This window comes from Pogona vitticeps, chromosome 11, assembly GCF_051106095.1.
Source record: "Pogona vitticeps strain Pit_001003342236 chromosome 11, PviZW2.1, whole genome shotgun sequence".
NCBI lineage: Eukaryota > Metazoa > Chordata > Lepidosauria > Squamata > Agamidae > Pogona > Pogona vitticeps.
In genome coordinates, this window is record NC_135793.1 from 9,041,499 (window position 1) to 9,064,759 (window position 23,261).

Sequence of the window (23,261 nt, forward strand, 5' to 3'; positions counted from 1 at the left end):
ACTGCCCTATCCCATCCTTATGTCTGCCAGATGTTCTGGACCCCAGTTCCCATCAGCCCCAGCTAATGTGGCCCAGGGTGAAAGGTCAGTGGAGCTGGAGGTGGAAAACATCTGGCTGAGGAAAGGCTCTGGTCCCGCTGAGAAAGTTCACGTAGCGTGGTTTAAGGAACTGGGAGAAATCAGAAAAGCAGATTGGGGGAGACCAGCAGATTGGAGGCTGTGGTTACGACTTACCTCGATTGAACAAGATGTCCCGGTTGCAAGAGTGGGTGGGAGGAGAAAGGAAGAGTGGGGGAAATCTTTGCATAATGGTGCGTGGAAGGGTACAGCTTCCCCCCCTAATGATTAGGAGGGTAGGGTAAAAGAAGGCAGGATCAGATCAGTCCTTTGCCTGCAAACCTGCACATTCAACAGGCGAGGAAGGTGTTAATAAGCACAAGCTATAAAATATAGCTTGGCCCCTTCTATTTTTTTCCCCCTGGTTTCTTTCTCTGAAACCATCTGTTTCCAGTCCTTCTCCCTGCTTCTCTTGGAATCCAAGGCCTTGACAAATAGAAGCCTGTTTGGACGGACAGTAAAAATGTTCCCGAGTGCCTGTTGTATCCCAGAGAAGGGGAGAGGTCATGCTGAACGGAGGTCATATGGGATGAAGGAGGGCAGGCAGGGGAGTGAAGGATCTTCCTTGCAAAGACAACTGGCGTTCCTTTGTTGTATTTTTGGACTCCCTAGCCCGGAATGTCCCAGCCAGCAAGACGAATGGCTATGCTTGCTACAATGTCCTGGGAGCTACAGTCCAAGAAAAATTATTATTTTTCCCCCCACCTTGAAACAAAGGAAGGTCAGGAGGGAGAGGGAGTGCATTCAGAGGCTTGGTTTGTGCTCTTTTTTGGAGTTCTGCAACCTTGCATGCTGCCTGGAATAGGTTTGGCTGGGAGGGACCTTTTTTGGGCTTGGGGTGATGGTTAGTCCATCCAGCCCTGACTGATTGTTTCCTCCTGCCTCTGATTTCAGAGAGAGCCCTGCCTCTCTGCCGAGAGCTTCTCCCCCTCTCCCTAGTCTTTTGGAAGCCCTGAAGTCTGTTTGCTGAAAAGCAGTCATGTTTGTCAGCTTGCTGTTTGAGCTATTCAATTTTAAGTGACGAAACCGTTTGTTCTTTTTTTCTATTAATGTCTCAGAGTGGTTTATTGAGACTGTAAGTGCCAGTTGATGAGAAAAAGGGGTTGGCTAATCTGGGGAAATTGAAGCTGTTTTGCTCTGTGAATCCCTGCATGCAGAGAAATTTAACCAAAATTTAAAACTCTGCAAACAGGCCCTACCATTAGGCAGGGTGAGGCGGCTGCCTCTAATGGCAGATTCTCTGGAGTCTAGAGTAGGACCAAGATGTTGCAAGACAGAGAGGTGTGTGCCACATAAATTGCATTTTACCCATCATACTAAGATTGGGACGTGGCATCCAGGGACCTCCAGATCCTTTGAACTACAACTCCTATCATCCCTGATCATTATGTATATTGGTAATTGTGATGCAGTAGCATTGGGAGCCCCCCTTCTTTTGTAAGCGCAGTAGCTAGCAGGCGTTCTCCAAGGTTTCAGGCATTTTCAGCTTTTTTGGGGGGGAATGCTGGCAACTGAATCCAGAACCTTTTGTATGCAATGCAGGTGTCCTGCTACGAAGCTTTCCCATTACTGCTGCTTCACAGGCAGGTAGCCATTAGGAGAAATCTGGCTGGTTACCATGAAGTGGGAAAGCAGCATGGGCTGAGTTTCTACCTGCTGTGCGAAAACATGAGCAAATCTCTCTCCCAAAGAGAGAGAAAAGCAGCAAGTCAAGTCTGTGTGCAAGTCTGGGAAACCCCATGGATTTTCCATCTCCACCAGGTCCCAAATATTTGGTACTGAATTTTCAGACCAAATAGAGAAAAACAACGCTGGCATTTGATGGATGCTACATCAGCTTCGTACATCGCGATACAGCCATGATAATAGGGGGAGTCCATTGACAGACCTGTTTGTTGCATGCATATCTTGCATTTATGTCCGGAGCGATAGATGAGCTCAAGGCAGTGCCTGTGGTTGTCTTCCTCAAGGCTTCATCCTCGTAACAGCCCTGTGAAGCCGGTCAGACTTTTGAAAGAGTGCACTCGGTCCTCAGTCACCCAAAGAACTTTAAGGCCAAAGGAACTTTTGCACCCAGGTTCCTAATTTAGCATTCTATCCATTCTGACACCCATCCAATCTCTTATCCATTGGCTTGAATGGAGCCAGGGTTCAAGGGGTCTGGAGTTTGCATGCCGCCTGCCTCGCTTTCCGATTTCCAGTGGCAGTTTCTCATCTGGGCAGGAGTGTTGCCAGCATGCCTCAGTGGTGCCCATCTAGGCGATGGGGTCTCCACCCAGATGCCCCGAGAAATTGACTCTCTTAGCCATTGATGAGGATGCTTGGCTGCCAAGGGATGCGGAGTACCGATCCAACTGGCTTCTGTTTCCATAGCAACTTCCCAGTGCTTTTTCTGTACTCCATCTTCTTAACACAGAGGATGGGGAGGGGAGAGACTTGGCTGCTGCAAGGGAGGCATTGAAGCTTTGTATCCCCATGGCTACTGCTATATTTTTTTTTGCAATGGACAGCCAGGCTCAAAAAGTGGCTTTCTCAAAAACCCAGCCCAGGCATCTCCAGGTGTACCATCCAAAGAGCCTTTTGCTGTCCTCCTCTCTCCATTCTTCACCAGCCGTTATGTGCTAGCATCTCCTCTGACTCCCACATGCAGCCAGTTATTCTCCCTACCACCATCATTGTCAAGGAGAGGGGTTTGGAGGATTTTAGGAAATGGCAAAATGGAGAACAAACCATGGTATTTGAAGCCAAACAGAATAAAAACAGGTGGCTTTGGAAAGTCTGTGTTTCCTTCTCATTTTGCAGCGTGGGCCCTGCAGTTCCATCTCGGAAGTCCTGTGTTGCTGTCTCCCCTCCTTGATCTCACAGCTTTCTCTAGGAACATAGCTTCTGACAGTTGCTTTTTTTGGACTATTGCTATTTCCAGAATATACACTCTTTCTGTGGCCATGGTGGCTGGGTACTTTTTTTTGGTGGGGGGGAAAGGGTAGTTCAAAAATTTTTATTTTCTAAGCTTGGCTTGCATTTCCAATCACTATGTATGGGGTGTGTGAAAGCTGGATGGTTAAGAAAGCTGGCAGGAAAAAAAAAATAATTTGTTTGAAATGTGGTGCTGGAGGAGAGCTTTGCAGATACCCTGAACTGCCAGGAAGACAAACCAGTGGGTCCTAGATCAAATCAAGCCTGAACTATTTCTGGAGGCCAAAATGTTGAAACTGAGTCTGTCCTACTTTGGGCCCATCCTGAGAAGGCAAAATTCTCCGGAAAAGACAGTTTTGCTGAAAAAGTTGGAAGGAAGCAGGAAGAGAGGAAGACCCAATAGGAGAGGGACTGACACCCTAACGGAAGCCACAGGCCTTGAGTTTACACGCACAGAACAAGAGTTGAAGACAGGACATTTTGGAGGTGGCTCCTTCATAGGGTTGCCAAAGATCGGCGGCAACTTCAAGGCACATCACAACGAAAGAGCAAAGCTTGGGTTGAATAAACAGGTTTTATTTTACCTGATTGTTTTTCCTTCCAATTTTGGTCCTTCCAGCTGACTGTCCTCATGCCAACACCATCTTAACAGAGTTATAGATTCTGCCTTGCATTTTTTTGCATTAATCCAAGATGTCATGGAGTTGAATCTCATGGCTATCTGTATGCAAAGTAGGGGGCTCAACTCTGGAGCAGGAGGCCAGGGATGGAGGAGTCGATTTTAAAGCAGAGGCCATTCCTCACCGCAGAACCCCCAGTCTTTTTTTTCCCAGGGAAAAACCAGCAAGGCAGGCCTCGGGGGTTGATCCATATCAGTAACTAGTCCTTGCAGTTTTCACCTCCACCTTGGAGGGTCTTACATATCTATTGATAAAGCTGCATTAAAATACTTTGCATGGCAACAGAGTTCAAGGTACCCCAGCAACACTATGGTTATGGCTGGGGGAAAAATCTAGCCTTCCCCCTCCCATCCCTGCTTCTGTGAAGATTGCAGCTAAACTCTGAAAGAATCCAAAAGCCTGAGGGTGGGGTGGTGGATTGTGCCATCATCTCTGATCAGGAAAAGGTCTCAGAAGTGCTTCAACCTTCTGAGCCCTGCCTCTCCTATGCCACTGCTGGTGGTTTCTTGCTGATATTCTATCCACTGTGGCTGAGCTGGCTGACTCTCTCTGTGCATGGCTTGCTCGCTTGCTTGCTTGAAATTAATTTATTTTATTTAAAATATTTTTACCCTCCCTTTCTCCTTCAGTAAGGACCCAAAGGCAGGTTACAATGCTAAAAGATAGTTTGTAAAGCTAACAACCGTGAGTATACAATACTGAAGGATCAAACAAATACCACAGGAAAGAAAAAAATGGGGTAAAGAAAAGGAACACCAAATCACGTTCAAAGCAGTAAAGTGCAACCATCCATTTAAAAAAAAACCCCACTCAGGCAACCAGTCATTAAGGGAAAGCTTGTTTGAAGAGAAAGTGCTTTGCCTGCTTGTGGAAGGACAGCAAAGATGGGGCCAGTCTGGTCTCTAGTGGGAGGGAGTTCCAGAGTCTGGGAGCAGCGACAGAGTTCACCATGCTTCTGGGCCAGAGGAGCATTCCTCAGTCACCCTGGTGTTGAGTCGCTGCCTGCAAGCCCCGTAGCCTGCACAGATGGACAGCCAGGGAATTTGTGGTTTTTGCAATAATTTGTAAAGGCTAAACAAGAGAAAAGCCACGTAGGTCTTTCTAGACTCTCAGATTTATTCCCTTGTTTGTGTACCTAGCAGCCTGCTGCTCCAAGCCTTGGAGGAGGCCAGCTGGGGTGGCTCGTCAGATGAGGAGGGCGCTCACCCCAAAACGAGGCTTGAGCCCTTAGAGCAGAGGGGGATGGTTGTCACGCGTTCTGTTACGCGGCTTCGCTTCCTTGCTGGTAGCGCATAGACATCAAGTCTGTGATCTCATCTCCAGCACATGCTGCTCAGAAGAATAGGAGGCCACTGTTAGCAGGACATCCGCATGAGATCTGGGCATCTTGTTCTCTGTCCAGGCAGACAGTATTGGGCTAAGCGGATTCTATATAAGACACGTGCATGTAAGTGGAAAGGGACGGCGGCAGAGGCGAGCGCGGCCTGTAGCTTGGCGGCACAGCAGTTGTTTAGCATGGAGAAGGTGGTGAGTTCAATCCTCAGCACCTTCAGTTAAGAGTGTAACTCTGGCCTTGCAAATGTTAGTGCTCTGATCAGCCCTAGGTAGCATTGTCAGTAGTCGAGGATGATGGAAGTGGCCTTCCTTTTGGAGAAGCGCAAGTTGCTTGCACCTCAGTTAGTAGCTGTGGGAAAGATGCCCTGCAGAAATCACACCCACACCCAGATGTGGGTGGCATTGGGTTCAGTGGACCAGTCTTGGGCTTAATGTAACACAACACTTATTTGTTTAGCCGAGCCTGGTTCCTATGGGAAGCTATACAGTTAGCTGGGCAGGAAGCTGACGGACCGTTTTCTGTTTGCCTGTCAGATCTCAACATCTCAGTCCTGGCAGTTTATGTACCACAGGAAGGGGGTCACAGTGGCTCTATCTCGATGCAAGCGCAAAATCAGCCTCCCAGATAGTTTGATTGTTGTTTCAAAATGATGCTACAAAGATGTCATGTTCTCTTGCCTGCAGGCTTGGCATATCTTGCAGAGCTATTATTCATTCATTCATTCACTTCTTATTTAAAATAGGTACACCCCACTTTTCTCCTTAAGAGAGGACTGAGGGGGGGCACACAAAAATGATGGCTTCTGATTAACCCAGTTTGTGCAGCCTGGCAAAGGCGAGCAGGTCTCAGCTACAGGGCTTGGTCCATTTGTAGGGCTGTTGAGCCAGACAGAAGCCCCTGAGACTTTGGGGCTGTGGTGCCTTCGGTGGCTTCAAGAGCCACTAGCTGATGCACGTGGTGCTGTTTTAGACCAGCAGTTCCAGATTTGGGTCCCCAGATGGTCTTGGACTACGCGTCCCAGTGGGCCCAGCTAGGTGCAGCCATTGGTCAGGGCTTCTGGGAGTTGTAGTTCAGGAACCCCTAGTGATCCAAATTTGCAGGGGCAAGTCTTGTACATGGGGTGGCAATGTGGGGCACCCAACGTGCATTGCCTCTCTGACCCGCACCTTCTGCGCTTTGTGAGAATCTGTGCTGTCCAGTTCCTACCTGCGGCGAAGCAACTCCATCTATGCCATCTCCCTGTCCTCCTCCTTCCACTTTTATTCTTGTTTTTTTTACAGAAGCACTCTGCACATGTTTTGGAAGACTCTTCCTTTTGGAATAGGACAGCTGAAGGGGGGGGGTCGAGTGTTCCCGGGGGGGGGCGCGCATCGCCCGTGTGCTAGCCCTGCCTTGCACGCGCAGGGGTGGAGATGCGAGTTCACCTCTCAAGCTCCTCAGCATCGCGGTGGTGGTAGTGGGGGGGGCAAGGGAGGGAAGAGCGGTTTCCATTCGCGCCCCCCCCCCCAATCTCGCTCGCTCGCTCGCTCTCCTCTCCTCTCCCCCCTCCCTCTCGTTCGCAGCCCGCCCGCGGGCGGGGGCAGGTGGCGACGACGACGATGCGTTTGCTGCGGCGGCGGCTGCAGCTGATGCAAAGGCGGCGGCGGCTCCTTGGACTCGAAGCGGGGTCTCGCCTTAGCCAGCTGCGAGCAGGATCGGGGCCGGCTGCGCGGCTCCTTCCCGGGCGGCTCCGAGGCCCGAGCCTAGGCGATGCTGTCCTGCGCTGCCTCGGCAGCCGCTCCAGCCACCGGGCGCCGAGATGGGCAACTCCCCGCCGGGGATGCTGGGCAAAGCGCCGCGCGGCAAACGGAGCGCCCGCACCGCCGCCGTGTCGCCCTCGCCGGCCGCCGCCTCCTCGGCCGCCCTCGCCCCGCCGCCGGCAACAGGTAGGATCCCTTGGTTCCCCTTGGCTTGGACCCTCTCTCCGCCCCGGGCTGGCTCCCTTTGTGCAAGGGCCCGCGTGCAGCCCCAGGTCCCCCCTACACACGACCGGGAGAACTCCCGGGTCAGAGCAGCCCGGGGGCGCGCGCGCGCTGGGGGGGGGTTGATTTGCTTTCCCTCCTGGAGAAGGAAGAAGGATCGCATCGCGCGGCTCCTCTTCGGAATCCCTCGCCCGCCGAGGAGATGCAGGATCGGGTCAAGGTGGCCCCCTTAAGACCGGCATCTAGAGTTGGCCCCACTCGTGGAGACTCACCTGAAAGGGAGGAAGGGTTCCCAATGGAGGGCGGGCTTCTCTCGAAGGCGCAGGGTTTCTAAATCTAGCTGGCCGGGGAGAGGCTCGGTGGTTTTAGGTTGGTGGCGAGTTCGATTCCCGGCTGAGCCTCTCAAGAGAAGAGCCAGCCTGGGTGGCCTTGGGCCAGCTGCCCCCCAAAGGAAAGGAAGGGTGAACCCCTTCTGAGTCCTCTCTGCCCAGAAAACCCTGATAAGAGTCACCCTAAGTCTGACAGCACATGATGATTTTCTGACTATGACGAGGTCCAGTCCATTGATAATGGCGGCAGCACTTAGTTCTGAGTAAATATGCAGAGGATCATGTTTTGCTGTGTCTCTGTTTAGGATCGTCCTGTATTTGAAAGTGGCCTGTAATTGAACATGTAACAGAGCTTCATAGAGGGGGCTTGTGAGTGATACAAAATGAAGTGTGATGGTGGTTAGTTCCCCCCCCCCGCGCATCCTCCCCATCTCACTTGGTGTCCATTCCTCCCTAAGGCATTCCTTCTTTGTACCATCAATTACCCTTTATTATCTAGCAATAATGTTCCATTGGAAACTGGAATTACTGGCACAGAATCAGGGTGAAAAATCCAAGATACTCCAGGCTAGCAATGCTCTGCACATCTGATATCTCAGAGGACCTGTTTGGGCTGACTTTTGAGTAGACCTGGGGCAGCAGATACAGCAGGGCTGCAGCCCCTGAGCACACTTAGGTAAAGGTAAAGGTTCCCCTTGACAATTTTTGTCCAGTCGTGTTCGACTCTAGGGAGTGGTGCTCATCCCCGTTTCCAAGCCATAGAGCCAGCGTTTTGTCCGAAGACAATCTTCCATGGTCACATGGCCAGTACGACTTAGACACAGAACGCTGTTACCTTCCCACCGAGGTGGTCCCTGTTTATCTACTCGCCTTTGCATGCTTTTGAACCGCTAGGTTGGCAGGAGCTGGGACAAGCGACGGGCACTCACTCCGTCGCGTGGATTCGATCTTACGACTGCTGGTCTTCTGACCCTGCAGCACAGGCTTCTGCGGTTTAGCTCGCAGCGCCACCACGTCCCTTGAGCACACTTACCAGGGAGTAAACTCCAGGAAGCACAGGGGAAGCTGCTTCTAAAGAGGCGAGTGTCCATCATCCCATTTTTTTCCACTCCTACACTCTTGTTTTCCAGCTGTACATCCTTTGCCTGGTGTTCTCTGAACCAATGTTGCTGCATGCAATCTCAGATCTCGCATCCATCCATTTGCCCTGACAGTGTTTTCTTCCCTTGGTATTACAGTAAGCCTTAAAGTGAAAGAGGTACCACCCGTTGAAAGTGTGCATATAATTTAGAGACGAGGGTGCAGGACAACAAGACTCAACAAGGACTTTCTCCGCAGTAAATGGAAGAATGCCCTGATCTGTCAGAGACAGAATATGATGGGGCCTTAGATGTTTCTTGGGAGAGCCAGTGTGGTTTATTGGTTTAAGCACTTGGAGATCAAATTCCCAGTGGGCTGGATGGCGGGGGGGGGGAGAGTCACTATTCATCAGCCTAAACTGCTTCATAGAGTTTAATTTAATTAATTAATTTAAAATATTTTAACCCCGCCTTCTCAAAAGGACCCAAGGTGGCTTACATCATTAAAAGACACTGTTTAACAAATAAAAGCCGCAAATATGCAATATTTAAAAAGGATCAAATAAATACACTAAAAAAAGGTAAACAAGCAATACCAAAACCACATGCAAAGCAGTAGGGCACAATCCTTTAAAAAAAAAAAATCTCAGGCAGACAGTTACTATGGGAAGGATGGCCTTGTAATGAACGTTAAAAAGTGTAGGGATTTAGTCCTGTATGCCCTCTTGAGCTCTTTTGGAAGAAAGGCAAGGGTGGAAATGTAATAAATACCCCCATTTTTAGATTTCCATGCCTTTCCCCTCTCTCCGGTGTCTTACCACCTGCTCTAATGAAGAGTTCTGTACAGCTTGAAAGCTTGTGCATCTTCTACATTTATCTGTTGAGCCTAATAAAAAAAAAGGCAAGAGTATGACATATCCCAGAAAAGTGACTTGGGGTGCAAGGTTGCAGGAAGGTTTTTTATTCTGTCCCTGTAGAGAAAAACTCTCTTAGAATCATCCTCCCGGTGAGCCAGGACGAGACTGTTTTTCTAAACTGAAGTTGATTCTCAGTGTGGCAGGCCAATTCTTAACCAGAGATAAATGAATTCTGGGTCATTATATCTCTTAGAAGTGTCTTCACACAATTCTCTCAAGCAGTACGGTAAGGATGTGGCAAACTATACAGCCTTGACGTGTCTTATTTAAACTAGGGGCCAAAATCCTGTTGCTTAGTGTAGCAAAACAGAATACAGTAGGCCTATTGAATCAATGGGGATTTAATGAGTTGACTCCTCCTTAAGTCTCATCGATTCAAATGAGACCTACTCTCTCTGTGATTTACTGTAGTCTAGGCAGTTGTTTTTAAAAGGAGGTCCATTTGAATCAGTGGAACTTAAGGAGAAGTTGACTGACTAAAGTGCTCATTGATAAAATGGGCCCACTCTAGTGTGCTTTATGACACTAAACAACAGGATTTTGGCCAGCAGGTCCCACTGATTTAGCTGCAGCACAACGCTATGAAGCTTTATTCAGAAGTAGCTATGCCTGCTATTCTTTGTGGGTCTTATTCCTTGGTAAGCGTGTTCAGGATCACAAACTTCGGCTACAGCCCTCAAGCTCTCAGCGTGGGGTAAGCAAGTCCCCAAAGTGATGGCAGGTACACTTCCTCTGAGTAGGCAGGCATAGGACTGTGATAAAAAAAACTGCCATCCTTGCAGACATGGGGTCATTTAAAGCAAGCTGCCTTAAACTCAGCAGGATTTGCTTCTGAGTAACAGCACATAAGACGGAACTGCTGGAGCTGTAAATCAATGAAACAATTTGGTATGGTTTGGTGAAAGAAGTCTGTGCAGGTCAGATCGTTAGAATAAAACAGCTGGGGTCAGTTGCGGTGAATCATTACAGTGCCTTAACTTAGCATCATTTCCCTTCTAATCTTGTACAGTATTAGCATCGTGAATATCTTTATATAGCTGTGTGGTTACGGTGGCTGCTTGTTCTATTGGAAAAACCTTGAATCTCAGTGTGAATTAATAGCAGGGGTGCCGAAGAGGATCCATGTCCTGTGTGTTCACCTGTGACTTTGTATTTTTGTTAAGTCATTTAGTCGTGTCCGACTCTTCGTGAACTCATGGACCAGAGCACGCCAGGCCCTCCTATTTTCCACTACTTCCCGTAGTTGTGTCAATTTCATGTTGATAGCTTCAATGACAGTGTGCAGCCATCTCATCCTCTGTCGTCCCCTTCTCCTCTTGCCATCACACTTTCCTAACATCAAGGTCTTTTCCAAGGAGTCTTCTCTTCTCATGAGATGGCCAAAGGACTGGAGCCTCAGCTTCAGGATCTGTCCTTCCAGTGAGCACTCGGGGTTGATTTCCTTTAGAATGGATAGGTTTGACCTCCTTGCAGTCCAGGGGACTCTCAAGAGCCTCCTCCAGCACCACAATTTGAAAGCATCAATTCTTCGGCAGTCAGCCTTCTTTATGGTGCAGCTCTCGCTTCCATACATTGCTACCAAAAAACCCATAGCTTTGACTATGCGGACCTTTGTCGGCAAGATGATGTCTCTGCTTTTTAAGATGCTGTCAAGGTTTGTCATTGCTTTCCTCCCAAGAAGCAGGCGTCTTTTAATTTCGTGGCTGCTGTCACCATCAGGTGCATCAATAGGCGCATACCTGCAAGGCTGGTCCTATCACTGAGGGTAACTACCTTGAGACAGCAGGTGTTGGGGTTGGGGAGCTGTAATGGCAATCTGCTGGCTGTTCCTTCTGAGTCCGCTTTTCTTAGAGGACAGAGCTGAGCCCTGCAACTTTTCCTGAATCAATGAACTGCCTTCTGTGGTGGAAGGAAAAGGAAAGGAAAAAAATGTGCTGCTTATATACTGTCCCATATTGCTTAAAGCACTCTCTAGGCAGTTTACGATTGAATTATGCAGGCGACGCGTTGCCCATTGACCACCCCATGTCTCAGCAAGTTGGGGAAGCCGGAGTCAACCTTGAGCAGACTACTGGAGCCAGTCAGGATCCAACTCACGTCAGGAGCTGAATCTTGACTGCAGTACTGCCATTTGACCACTGCCCCACGAGGATCTTTAAGACTCAGTCCCATTGCTCATGTTGGAAATACGATTCTGTTACCAATCTATACCCATTGTGTTGTAACGGACAGAGGGGTGGACTCAGAGTTAGGAGGCCTGAGTTCGATTCTCCGCTCAGCAATGAAAACTCCCTTGGGGAGTGGAAGTGATAAAACCGCTCTTTAAATACCTTATGCTACCTATCTTGTGGCGCCAAAGTGCTGTTTTTGAGGTTAACATTAAAATGGAGTTGCTTTCCAAACATTTCCAGTTTCAAATACTTTGAAAGTCCTATTATGGCTACTGTAATTTGTTTCCAGCTAGGCCGCACGTAAGAAGAACTAACCCATTTATTTATTTATTTATTTATTTATTTATTTATTTATTTATTTATTTATTTATTTATTTATTTATTTATTTATTTATTTATTTAATTTTATTTAATTTAATTTAATTTAATTTAATTTAATTTAATTTAATTTAATTTAATTTATATGCCTCCCACACTACCCAAAGCTTCTCTACATAGAATAAAGTGATGGAGTGGGAAGTGATCTTGTTTGTGAAGTTTGGGGAAGTTACTTTTTTCCTGGATGACAACTTCCAACAATCTCCAGCCATCCTGGCTGCTGGGGAAGCATTTAATCGAGGAATAGCCATGCTAGCTAGGAATTTTGGGAGTTGTAGTCCAGAAAAGAAAGTAAATTCTCTGAGCGGAGAGTCTCTGCATGCACAGCAGTAAGGATGCAGGTGTGCACACACACAAAACGCCCTGTGTGTTGTTTGTGCACAAGCTGGTGAGAGCAGAGAAGCTTGCAACCGTTTTTAATTTCTGTTCCTGGCACTCCTCATTAGAAGCGGGAGCCTGGAACAGGCGATGGGGAGGAAAAGGTGGGTCTGTTCATTTCACATTTCTCCTCCTCATTCATTTTAAAACAGAACAAAAACCTAGATTCCCATCCATGAAATTTATGAAGTATCTTGCAAATTTTGGTCTGTTCCTTCCAGGGTGGATTTGCTTTCAATCAATTTTTTAAATTAAAAAAATCAGATTTTTTTGGACGATGATTTAAATCAATTTGATTTTTAAAACATCACTGATTTTTATCTACCCTACTTGCCTCTCTAGCTTTCTTCCCACATCACTCAGAGAGACAGACAAGTAGTGCATGTAAAAAACTATCGGGGGGGGGGGGGGAGAAACAAGTTGCTGTTGCCATGGTACCCAGGTGACTGCTTTTAAGCTCTCTGACTGGCAGGCAGAGGCAGCAATGGCAGGAGGCCGGAGGCAGGACGGGAGAGGCAAGGCCTGAGCTGATTCGCTGAGGGAACAAGGTGAGGCCACGAGCCTTTTTTTTGCTTGTGTTGCCTCCTCCTGCAGGGTAGGCGGCCAGCATCGGTTCAGAGGTCATTGCAGAAAGCATGAGAGTTAGCAACTGCAACAATGGCTGCTCTTGACTGTGGGAAAATCTCCATCGTCGGGATGAGAGCAAAAACGAAAAGCAGCCAGATGGCTTTCTCCAGCTGGAGCCCTCCAGGGATGCAGAATCACAAGTCCCATCGTCCAGCATTCGCAGGCGGTGGATGATGGGGTTTGCAGTCAAACTGCTTTGAATGGAGCCCTGGGCCAGGGAAAGTTCAAATAAGGCAAATAGGATGGATAGGATGACTGAAAGTTTTCAGAAAGTAATTCCTCGTTAACATTAAGCTTAGAAATAGTGCTTTGGCAGCACCATGTAAGTAGTGTGCGGCTGGAAGAATCCCAAGAGCATTCTGAACATCTGGTGCTAGTGCCAATGAGTTTTCACCTTCCTATGCATGCTACAGACAGAAAGGAGACGAGTTATTTTTTTATTTTTAAAATTTTATTTTTACTCTTGTTCTGGTTTCAGTGCCAAGGAACCTGGAATATTTTCCCCAAGTCATGCAGTGCAGCAAAATGCCCTGTTTTCTCAGAGTTGTCCCTGGTAGCAAACTGGGGAGAACATTTCAGTGATGCTTCATGGTAGTGATTGCAGTTTGGAAGATCCAGTTTCTAGTCTCTACTGGGCTATGAAACTCACTGGATGGCCTTATGCCAAATGCTCTTCTCCTCTGCCTGATCTACCTCGCAGGCATCTTGTGAGGATACAGTGTGGGGAGAAGAGGAGAATCTCCGTGAGTCTCTTGGAAGAAAGGTTGGAGGTAAATGGAACAAGAGCTGCTTTGAGGAACATGCTTTGAGGAACATGGTTTGAGGAACACACCAGCAGGTTCAGCCCCCACCCCTCTGTCGGGCTGTGCTTCATACAACTCATCACATATTGGTTGTGAAACAGCATGCACATGGAACTGATAGTGTTGCAGAGTTTTGGATTTTTGCTTAAAATTCTCCTTTTGATACTCAGCAGAATTTCGCTGATCCAGAGAGAAGAATAGCTTCAAGTTTCTCAGATAGTCCACCCCTTTTCTCATTAACTTGCATTTACAGTCTCAGTAACTAACTCTGAGACATTAGTAAGTGTTTCAGTTACTTACAGTTTGGGAACAGATAACAGCAAACGAACAAAACCCACAGATAACTGACTATGATTTCAACAGACAAAAGGGGGAGGGAGAATTTTCAGCAGAGAGGCAGAACTGATTCTGGGACAGGAAGGAATGCTTGGTCAATACTGGATAGATTGACAGGCACCCCATCCCAGAAAAGTCCCTCACAGTCACTCAAACTAGGTTATAAAAACTCTGACAGATAGTGTTGTATGGGTGATAGCCCTTTGCACATGTCAAAATTCTCAAGAGAGGCCAAGATTAGTAGTTAGAGGGAATTAATGGGTAGCAGAACTTTTTTTCCCTTTTATAAACATTGTTTCACCCCACACATGTGCCCTCTTGGGTGACATAGTATCATCGTACAGTGGTGCCTCACATGGCGATTACCTCGTTAGACAAGGAAATCGCTTGAAGATTAGTTTTTTGCGATGGCTAAATGATGACTGAATGGGCTTTTTTCGCTTAACGTTGATCGGTTCCCTGCTTCGGGAACCGATTTTTCGCTTGACGATGATCAAAAACAGCTGATTGTCAGGTTTCAAAATGGCCACCCGCTGTGCAAAATGGCTCCCCGCTGTGCTTTAGGACGGGTTCCTCACATTACAGGCACCGGAAAACAGTCGCCCTGTGGAGGATCTTCACTGGACGCTGAGGTATTTCGCCCATTGGAACGCTTTGAACCGATTTTCAGTGTATTTCAGTGGGCTTTTTCGTTTCGCTTGACGAGGATTTCGCTTAACAGTGATTTGAACTGAATGAATTATCCTCGTCAAGCGAGGCACCACTGTAATGCAGTGTGGTTCCAGAGGCCTTGTGGGAAGGTGGTTGCCTGCATACCTCTCTCTCTCTGTGCCCCGAGAAAAAGACAACATCATCAGAGAACATAATTCAAGGAGGCAAAGAGGTTGGCAAATAAAGAGGTGTCAGGAGGAAGCCCTGGCAGATGCTCTGCCACTCCAGCCACTTGCACTGGCAGGGAAACAAACCCTTAAAAAAAAGCCATACTGTGGATCCATCCATCCATAAAGCTTGTCCAAAAAAAAGTGTGCAAACTTTCAGGATTCCTGTATCTTTCGACAAGATGCTACATAAGACGGTTACAGGAAGTGGCTTGATCTTAAAAGGCATGTGACTTACGGGTTGTTTGGAACTCTTAATGAAAGGTTTGCAGGAGTCTTTTTTTAAAAGCTTCTACTGGCATTGCCCCATGGATCCAGCTGATCCAAACGGTTCTAATGACTGAAATCCTGTTGTGAATTTACACACACACACACACACACACAAAACCACATAACTTTTAGCAGCAAATTGTTGTAAGTTAAGAAATTTCTATAGGCATTATTTGTTGCACCGAGAGTTGTGCTACTCAGATCATTCCTGTGGAGATTTGATAACATTCAGCAGTTCAGCCAATTAAAAACACCAGTGAGCCCACAGAATATGGAAACAAAACTCCCAAAGAACTTACAGTACTTGGTTTTGCTGTCCTCCCCTCCCCTTATTTGTCCCCAAATTTCCATTCCCAAATGAACAGCCTTATTAAAAAGAGATGCATATATCATAGTGTTCTCAATGCAAAATCTGCCTCTTGAGTGCAGCATTCAGTGCCAGAATCGTCTGTTTAATTTTCTTTTCTTTTCGAATCGTGTTACTAGTCCTCATGGGTGTGAAGATGAGCCTGGAAGCATATGAACCACTCTTGAGGAAAGCTCAGACACCAAGGCCAAGAGGCGGAGGAGGCAGCTAAGAAGGACACAATAGGTTGGAAGGAGGGCCTCAGCAGGAAAAGGAAGCAGGCAGCAATGCAGAGAATCAGAAAGCCATGTTTCTGTGTTTTGCCCATTTATCCTGCTACTGTTTCACTGGATATCTGCAGGCTTGGTCTGTCTACATTCATATTTGCAAGAGAAGGGGGCGAGTGATAAACATTCTTTTAAACAAGAGCGCCTGGGGGCTTTTTGCAATTGCTATGCAGGTATGGGGAGCCTGGCTTTGCTCCAGCATGGTTTTTTCTGAAATGCTTAAATTTTATTGCAAGAAAGGAATTTGAAGCATTGAGTCACATAAGCGGGAAGATCGCTCCCTCCCTCCACCCGTCCAAGCAAATGCGCTCAGGCTAACAAGAAGTCCCTTGGCTAAAATCTAGCAAGTGAAGGCCAGACCAGCGCATCAGCGGCTAGCCTTAATTCCCCCCCCTCTTGGTTTTTTTTTCCCCCTTGGCCTGCCGGGGATTCTTAAAATTAGAGTCCAGACAATAACCTTTTCCCCAGCGATGGCCTGTATGGTTTCAACTGTGGAACATGAGAAACAGAAGTTAGAAGAGTGGCTTCTTTGGCTCGCAACTCCCATTGGCCATGGGGGATATTGGGAGTTATGATCCAGAAAAATAACTTTTCTACACACTGAGAAGAGATACTATGCCCAGCGTCAAACCATTGGTCCCTCCTACATGGCATTTTTTGTCCTGTTTGGCCACGGCTGACTGCAATCTCTCCCATCAGCTGTTACCTCAAAGGCAAGAGGGACCCAAGACAATCTTTTTTTTATGCAGAGAGAGAAGTGACCATAAATGAATCGCTTGATATTTCAGACTCCAACTCGCTGCGCTGAGAGTTTGTTTCCAGGAGCCATGGAAATTCCATCGGGCCCACTTTTTGGACTTGAGATGGGCACAGTTTGTGCCAGTTTCTTTACTGGCGTCACAGGTGGGCACACACTCAGAAGCGGCGTCTGGAGGAGACCGGGCATGGAAGCCAGGACACTGTTGCCAACTGGGTGCCCACTGGAGCGGGGCAGGGCACTGACCTGACAAACACCTGTTGCGGTGGTAAACGAACCAGCACGAAGCGCCAGACCCGAAGTTCGTGCCCATCTCTAGTTTGAACTGTTTGCTTTAACACCAAATTTTAGACCATCTTTGCTTGATACAAAGTTCTGGAGGGCTCAAACGCTCACCTTCTTTGTAACTGTAGTGAGCCAATGAAGTTATTGTCCAACCGAGAACTTTGACACCTAATCCTTGTGACAGGAGGTGCTGAGAAATAAACCGAGGGACTGCCTCACCTCAGTACAGCCTGGAGGGCTAGACCTTAGTATGGAAATCAAGATAGAAATCATACTCAGAAGCCATCTCTTCTTGATACTGGGAAAAAGCAACAAGAAGTGCTTATCGCCACCATAGATTTTTTTGTTTCTAGAAAAAAGATAGGTATCCGGTCCTTCTCTAGTGTTTGTGTAGCATGCAAGAGGTCAATTAAAACCAGTCTGAAAATGCAGCAAAATTGAATGCCCAGCTGCAATCTAATAAAAATAGTAACAATGGCTCGAATCCTACTGGGAGTTTATTCAAGAGTAAGAGAAAGTGGGAGAGGGTGGGTGGGTCACAGCAGTCAATTTTGGCTAATTAACAATGTGCTTCCATACCCACTTGCCTGACTAGCACATGGCCAGGCCTACAAGCAATATCTCATTTACAAAGGGAGAGAAGCACCACATCTCTCTCTCTTTAAAACTAACCTGTGTTCTTTTTCTTTGTTTGGGGGTGGGCATAGGCTTCTATGGTCTGCAGTCCAGTTTTCAGATGCATGGAGTATTGCCAGAATTGCTGAGTCACCATACAAATGTCTGGGTGGGTGAATGTCACCTGCAGTTAATGGAAGAAATGTACAGTGGTGCCCCGCATAGCGACGTTAATCCGTTATGGGGGTAGACGGCCGTGAGGCGGATCCCGGCGGCGGGGGCAGGGTGGGAGGGATCTGGATGCCTTTCAGGCATCCGAAGGGGAATCCCAGCGGTGGCCTCAGAAGGACACTTCAGAAGGGTCCTTCCAAGGCTACCACCGGCATTTTCCCCCAGCTGAGCGGCGGGGCTCCCGCTCAGCTCGGGGAAAATGCCCCCTCCGAAGGCGAATCCCGGCGGTGGCCTCGGAAGGACCCTTCAGAAGGGTCCTTCCGAGGCTACTGCTGGCATTTCCCCCCAGCTGAGCGGCGGGAGCGGTCCTTCGGGGGCTCCCGCCGCTCAGCTGGGGGAAAATGGGGCCTATGGGAAAAAATCGCAAAGCGATTTTTCCCCATAGGCAACATCGCAATGCGATCGCAAAAGCGATGGCAAAAAAAAAGCCATCGCTATGCGGATTCATCGTTAAACGGGGCACTCATTATACGAGGCACCACTGTAGTTGGAATGTAATAATTGCAGATGATTACAACATTTATACAGGGACGTGGTGGCGCTGTGGGCTAAACCGCAGAAGCCTGTGCTGCAGGGTCAGAAGACCAAGCAGTCATAAGATCGAATCCACGCGACGGAGTGAGCTCCCGTCGCTTTGTCCCAGCTCCCGCCAACCTAGCGGTTCGAAAGCATGCAAATGCAAGTAGATAAATAGGGACCACCTCGGTGGGAAGGTAACAGCGTTCCGTGTCTAAGTCGCACTGGCCATGTGACCACGGAAGATTGTCTTCGGACAAAACGCTGGCTCTATGGCTTGGAAACGGGGATGAGCACCGCCCCCTAGAGTCGAACACGACTAGACAAAAATTGTCAAGGGGAACCTTTACCTTTACCTTTACCTTAGACCGCCATACGTTATTGTTAGAGATGGGCATGAAGTGCTGGTTTGTTAGTTCAATGAGCAGGTGTTCAGCGGTTCCCAGCCCTGCTGCCTGTGGTGAACGCCCTCTCAGAGGCAGGACTAGGACTCGAGACCAGGATTCGAATCCACACTTGGCCATGGAAACTCACTGGCGAAACTCACTGGCAGGGTGGATCTCGTAATTAATCTCACCTGAACAAAAGCATACAATGAAATACCAGAAAAGGATGGGTTGAGGCTTTTGGACTATGATTCCCAGAATCTGTCAGCCAGCGTGGCCAATGGATTATGGGACCTGTAGTCCAAAAGTTGTTCATCAGGCGATATGAAATATTATCTAAAGACGATGCCAAACTGAGTTCCCAAGGAAAAGAATTCACAATTTAAGTATGGCCACTTCTAGGGCCCTTTCTCTTGGTCACATAAATCATATCTGTTCCCTAACTGGGATATGGGAAGGGGGCTCTCCCTCATATTTTAGGACATGAGCAGGCTGGCATGGGATGCGATTGTGCTCATGAGGCGTCTTTGGCTGGCAGTTGCTGGAGTGGTGGCCTTACTGGATTAATCCAAAGGAATGACTGATGAAACTGACACATTATAGAAGAAGGCTCAGCAACCAACATCCTTCCAGAGGCAGTTGAACTTCATTGGCACCAGTTATGATCATAAGCCATGCTGGCTGGAGTCCAAAAACAACTAGAAGATTGTAGGCTAGCCCCTCTCTCCCATGTCTTGTTGTAGTGTTACTCCTCCAGCTAGGCAGCAGAAGTGCAAGGACTTACAAACCAAAATTAGTTTCAAGTCTTCCCAGAGTAGACCACCCCTTTGTTCTTATCAACTGGCACTTACAGTCTCCATAATTCTGAGGAATTGGTAAGAGAAAGAATAAAAACATTCCATTTACTCACAGCTGAACAGATTAAAAAACAGCATGCTGTACAAAAATGTAAAGCAGCAGGCCTCAACAGACTGATTGCTGACTGCTTCCTTCGGACTCCTGCAGACTACATTCTCACTGCACTAACTGTAACTACTAACGAACTACAGACTAAAAAGAGAGGGAAAAAGACACTTAAACAGAGAGGTGTGGCTCTGTTCAAAATCAGAGGCAGGAAAGGAACAATTGGTAACTGCTGAATTGATTGACAGTCGCCCCAGCCCAGAAAGGTATCTCCCGGCCATGCTCACCAGAGGGCTTGACTAGGGGTTGGGAGTTTATCTGATACATGATATTTTCCAAATATAGCATGAACATTTTTTTCTTTCAGTGCAATTCACAGTATCCTTTTGGAGCTGCCCTGTAAGAGATTACTGTACATATGCAATTATGCATTTGTTTTTCCTTTGGTGGGTGGCATTGCGCTGCAGCTTGTATGCAAAATGTATGTGCCTTTAGTTTTAGTTTATAAAAAATCTGGGTGAATGGAAGGAGGAAGAAGATTTTGAATAGGGTAGAGTCAGGATAAGAGGTACTCAACCCTTTCCCCTCCCATCTCTTTTCATTTTCCCAAATCACATCTCTAGTAATGTTTGCCTTTCTCTGGGAGTTAAAGGCACAGCTAGAATCCCCAGGAAAAGTTTGAAAGATACTCATGGATGGGCAGGGTATGGCACTGAGTAATAGGGGCTGGGGAGAGGGTCAGACTAGCCTTCCACACTTTTGCACCCTCTGTAAATTTGGGTCTGTATCTCCTATGATGTATCATCTTTAAGCGTGCTGACCGGGTTGATGGAATTTGTCGCTTGACACAGAGGGGCCACCAGGTTAGCGGGAACCTGGATTAAGGATCTCTTCCTTCTTCCAGCATCTTTCTTTAAATTTATTTTATTTATTTATTTGATTTTTATCCCGCCTATCTGGACCAACGGTCCACTCTCCCCCCCCCAAAAAAACCCCACAATTTTTGTGATACATAGTTCCATTTACATTGCTTATGGTCTACAGTTCCCAGAATCCTGCACCCAGTGTGTGCAACATGTATTTAATTTTTCTGATCCCCTGTCCTAAAGGAGGAGGCCTGGTTGCAATGCTTTGGAAAACAGAACTTGTGTTGTTTTAAAAACCCACTTTTACCTGGAGAAAGACCTCTATTCCAGCTATTTATGGTGCGGAATCAGTTTCATCTTTGTGAAATGTATGTGCTGTATCTTCTGGAGCGAGTATTTATAACGACCTGGATCATGACCAGAGGAAAGGGATGTTGAAGTTTATTTATCTGACTTGCTTTGCAGAAGGTTATTGTAAATACTTATAACTGTTGAAAGTCAATGATTCTAGCTGGGGGTCTGGGACAGTGATTCCCAAACGTTTTGATACCAAAAGTGTGTTGCTTAGCGCTTACAGCACTCTCTGGGTGTCTGGAAGTTGAGTCACTCTCTGGGAGGTTTGCAAGTTAATTATGCAGGCTAGATATCTCCCCTCCCCACCCCGTGGTTTGGGTATTCCTTTAGCCTTAGAGGGATGGAAGGATGAGTCAACTTTGAGTCAGCTACCTGAACCCATCCGGATCGAACTGATAAGAAGAGTCTGGGCTTCAGTACTTTTAACTACTGCACCATTAGTGTCCTTTTTAGCATCATCCAATCCCCTTTTTTTTACAAAAAAGTAGTGTATAAATTAAAATTGTAAGATAAATGCAACACTTAGTAAAATCATGTAAAATTAATGTAGTGTGTTATGAACATTAAATATTGTTTAAGCTGATAAAAAATCTTTTAAAATTATTATGAACGTTTGACCCTTTCTCTTACACATACTTTTGGAATATCTTTCACATGTGCACAGTTTAGGTGTCTGTGCCCTGGGGGAAATGATTTTGAGGTATAATTAGATCAGCATTACAAAGATGAGAGTTCAGTAGCATCCATGCAAAGTTCACGAGCCTGAGCTATTTCAGAGATCTTTTGCAGTAAACAAACTTTCAAAAATATTTGTCAGATTTATTGGCATCTTACAGCAAAGGAAAATGTCCTGTTTGTTTAAGTAGGTGATCCATTGCTTAGAGCTGGTTTCTGTTAATGCAGGTTTACTAATAGCCATTTTTCTAACCAAGGCAAAACGACTACAGAGAGAGAGAGCAGGAAGAAAGAAGAGTCTGAGAGTAGCAATCTGTATATAGATCTAGAAAAGACAAGGGGAGAATAAAAACGGCTGTGCTATCTGCCTCTTTCTTGCAGCGCAGATTATTTGGTACATGCTCGGAAGATCCATTTTTGTAGTATGCAGGGAATGTGAACTCTGTGTGTGGGTCACAGCTCCCAGTTGTGAGGTAGGAGAGAGCTTTGTTTACTGTGCCCCATCACCTCCTAAATGGAGCATCCTTTTGAACCAAGATCTGCCCAAGCTTGGAGCCGTTTTCCTAATGTTTCTAAAGTGGAATGTGGGCAAGCACATTCCTTTTTTTTCCAGTCTTTTCAGTGGTGCTTTCCTGAGATCTGCAAATGCATAGGCTCATTCTTTCTGTTCTCACCACCTTCTAGATAGGAAGGAAGAAGGGGGACCGGCTAGTGACAATGGGCCAGCAGGAGTTGACTTAAACAGCCAATTCCTGGTGATTTCCTCTCCCTGTTGAGGGGGGGGGCAGGAGAAAGTGGGAGAGGAAGTTGACTTCCAGGAGGGCTGGAGGCCAGAGTAAGGACTCAGAACAAAAGGGGCAACTCCCTCTCCCTCCATTCCCAGTCCTGAGATGGCCAGGCAACCCACCGAGAACAGCGGTTGCTCTGCAGATATTTTGCTCCTGCATTTGGTCCTGGGATATATTTAAAAAACACAGCAGGATCCTCTCCTCCCAGCATAGGGAGCTGCGAAGGCATCTGTGTGCTGGAGTTCCTAGCGCAGAGGCGGGTGAGGACACTTTGAGGTCATCAGTGCCCCCATGCGAGGGCCAGCCGTGGCGGATGGAGAGGGTAGGGTCCTTGCTTATGCCATGGCACAAGACAGGTAAGGCGCACTCGTGTGGCAGGAGGGTGGGTCACAACGTGGCTGCAAGGCATGAGAAGGGGGTTGATGATAGGAGCGCATGAGGCCGTGGGGACGCGGCTGCTCCCAGGAGATGCTGGGGTGGAAATTGCCAAAGGTCCCGTTGCACCCTGGTCTCGCCTTCTTCAGCCTGGTGCATCTCCAAGGTTTCCGGCCCTAACGGATTGCTTCGGGGGCCCCAAGCAGAAGCGTGTGCGAGGAGGATTTGCCAGCCTGGGGAATGTGTGCCCCTCCAGATGTCTTTATTTATGTATGTAATTGGTACCTCAGCATTATTTTGCATCATCGCTTTGTTGATGCTAGGATATATTGGAGGTTTCTAAGTCACAAGACCACCCTAAGTCAGGGGCAAATTGACAACACATCGAAATAACGGAAAGCGTAGGACCCTTCCTTTCTTCCATTGAACTCAAGGTGGCCGTCTTCTCCCTGGCTTTATCCTCACCCTTCACCCTGTGAGGGAAGTCAGGCTGAGAGAGGCCAAAACTGCTTCAAGGTGACCCAGCCTCTCCCTCCTGGAGCTCAGGGTGGAGGCGAGCCGGAATTGTCCCAGTCCTAGTATGGCATTGAAACACAACACCGGTGTTTCTTGAGCTGCAGTTCCCATTGTGCCTCACCTTTGCCCACTCTGGCTGTGGAAGATGGGACTTGTAATGCCACAGCCAGGTATTTCTGATTGAC

General features: G+C 47.4%; 1 protein-coding gene across 5 annotated transcripts in view; it reads left to right on the top strand.

Annotated features, from left to right (window-relative positions):
• NHSL2 (NHS like 2) overlaps positions 1-23,261 on the top strand; it is a 100,666-nt gene that overhangs the window by 29,662 nt on the left and 47,743 nt on the right. Inside the window, exon 1 of one of the 5 annotated variants that reach the window (XM_078380749.1) lies at positions 6,680-6,974. The exons of 1 other annotated variant lie outside the window; for it this stretch is intronic. In XM_078380749.1, the coding sequence (XP_078236875.1) occupies positions 6,848-6,974 (127 nt within the window). In that variant the 5' untranslated portion in view covers positions 6,680-6,847. Of the gene's footprint in view, positions 1-6,679; positions 6,975-18,613; positions 22,542-23,261 lie in introns of those variants that run through there. 3 more of the 5 variants (XM_078380748.1, XM_078380747.1, XM_020804651.3) reach the window with 3 other exon arrangements.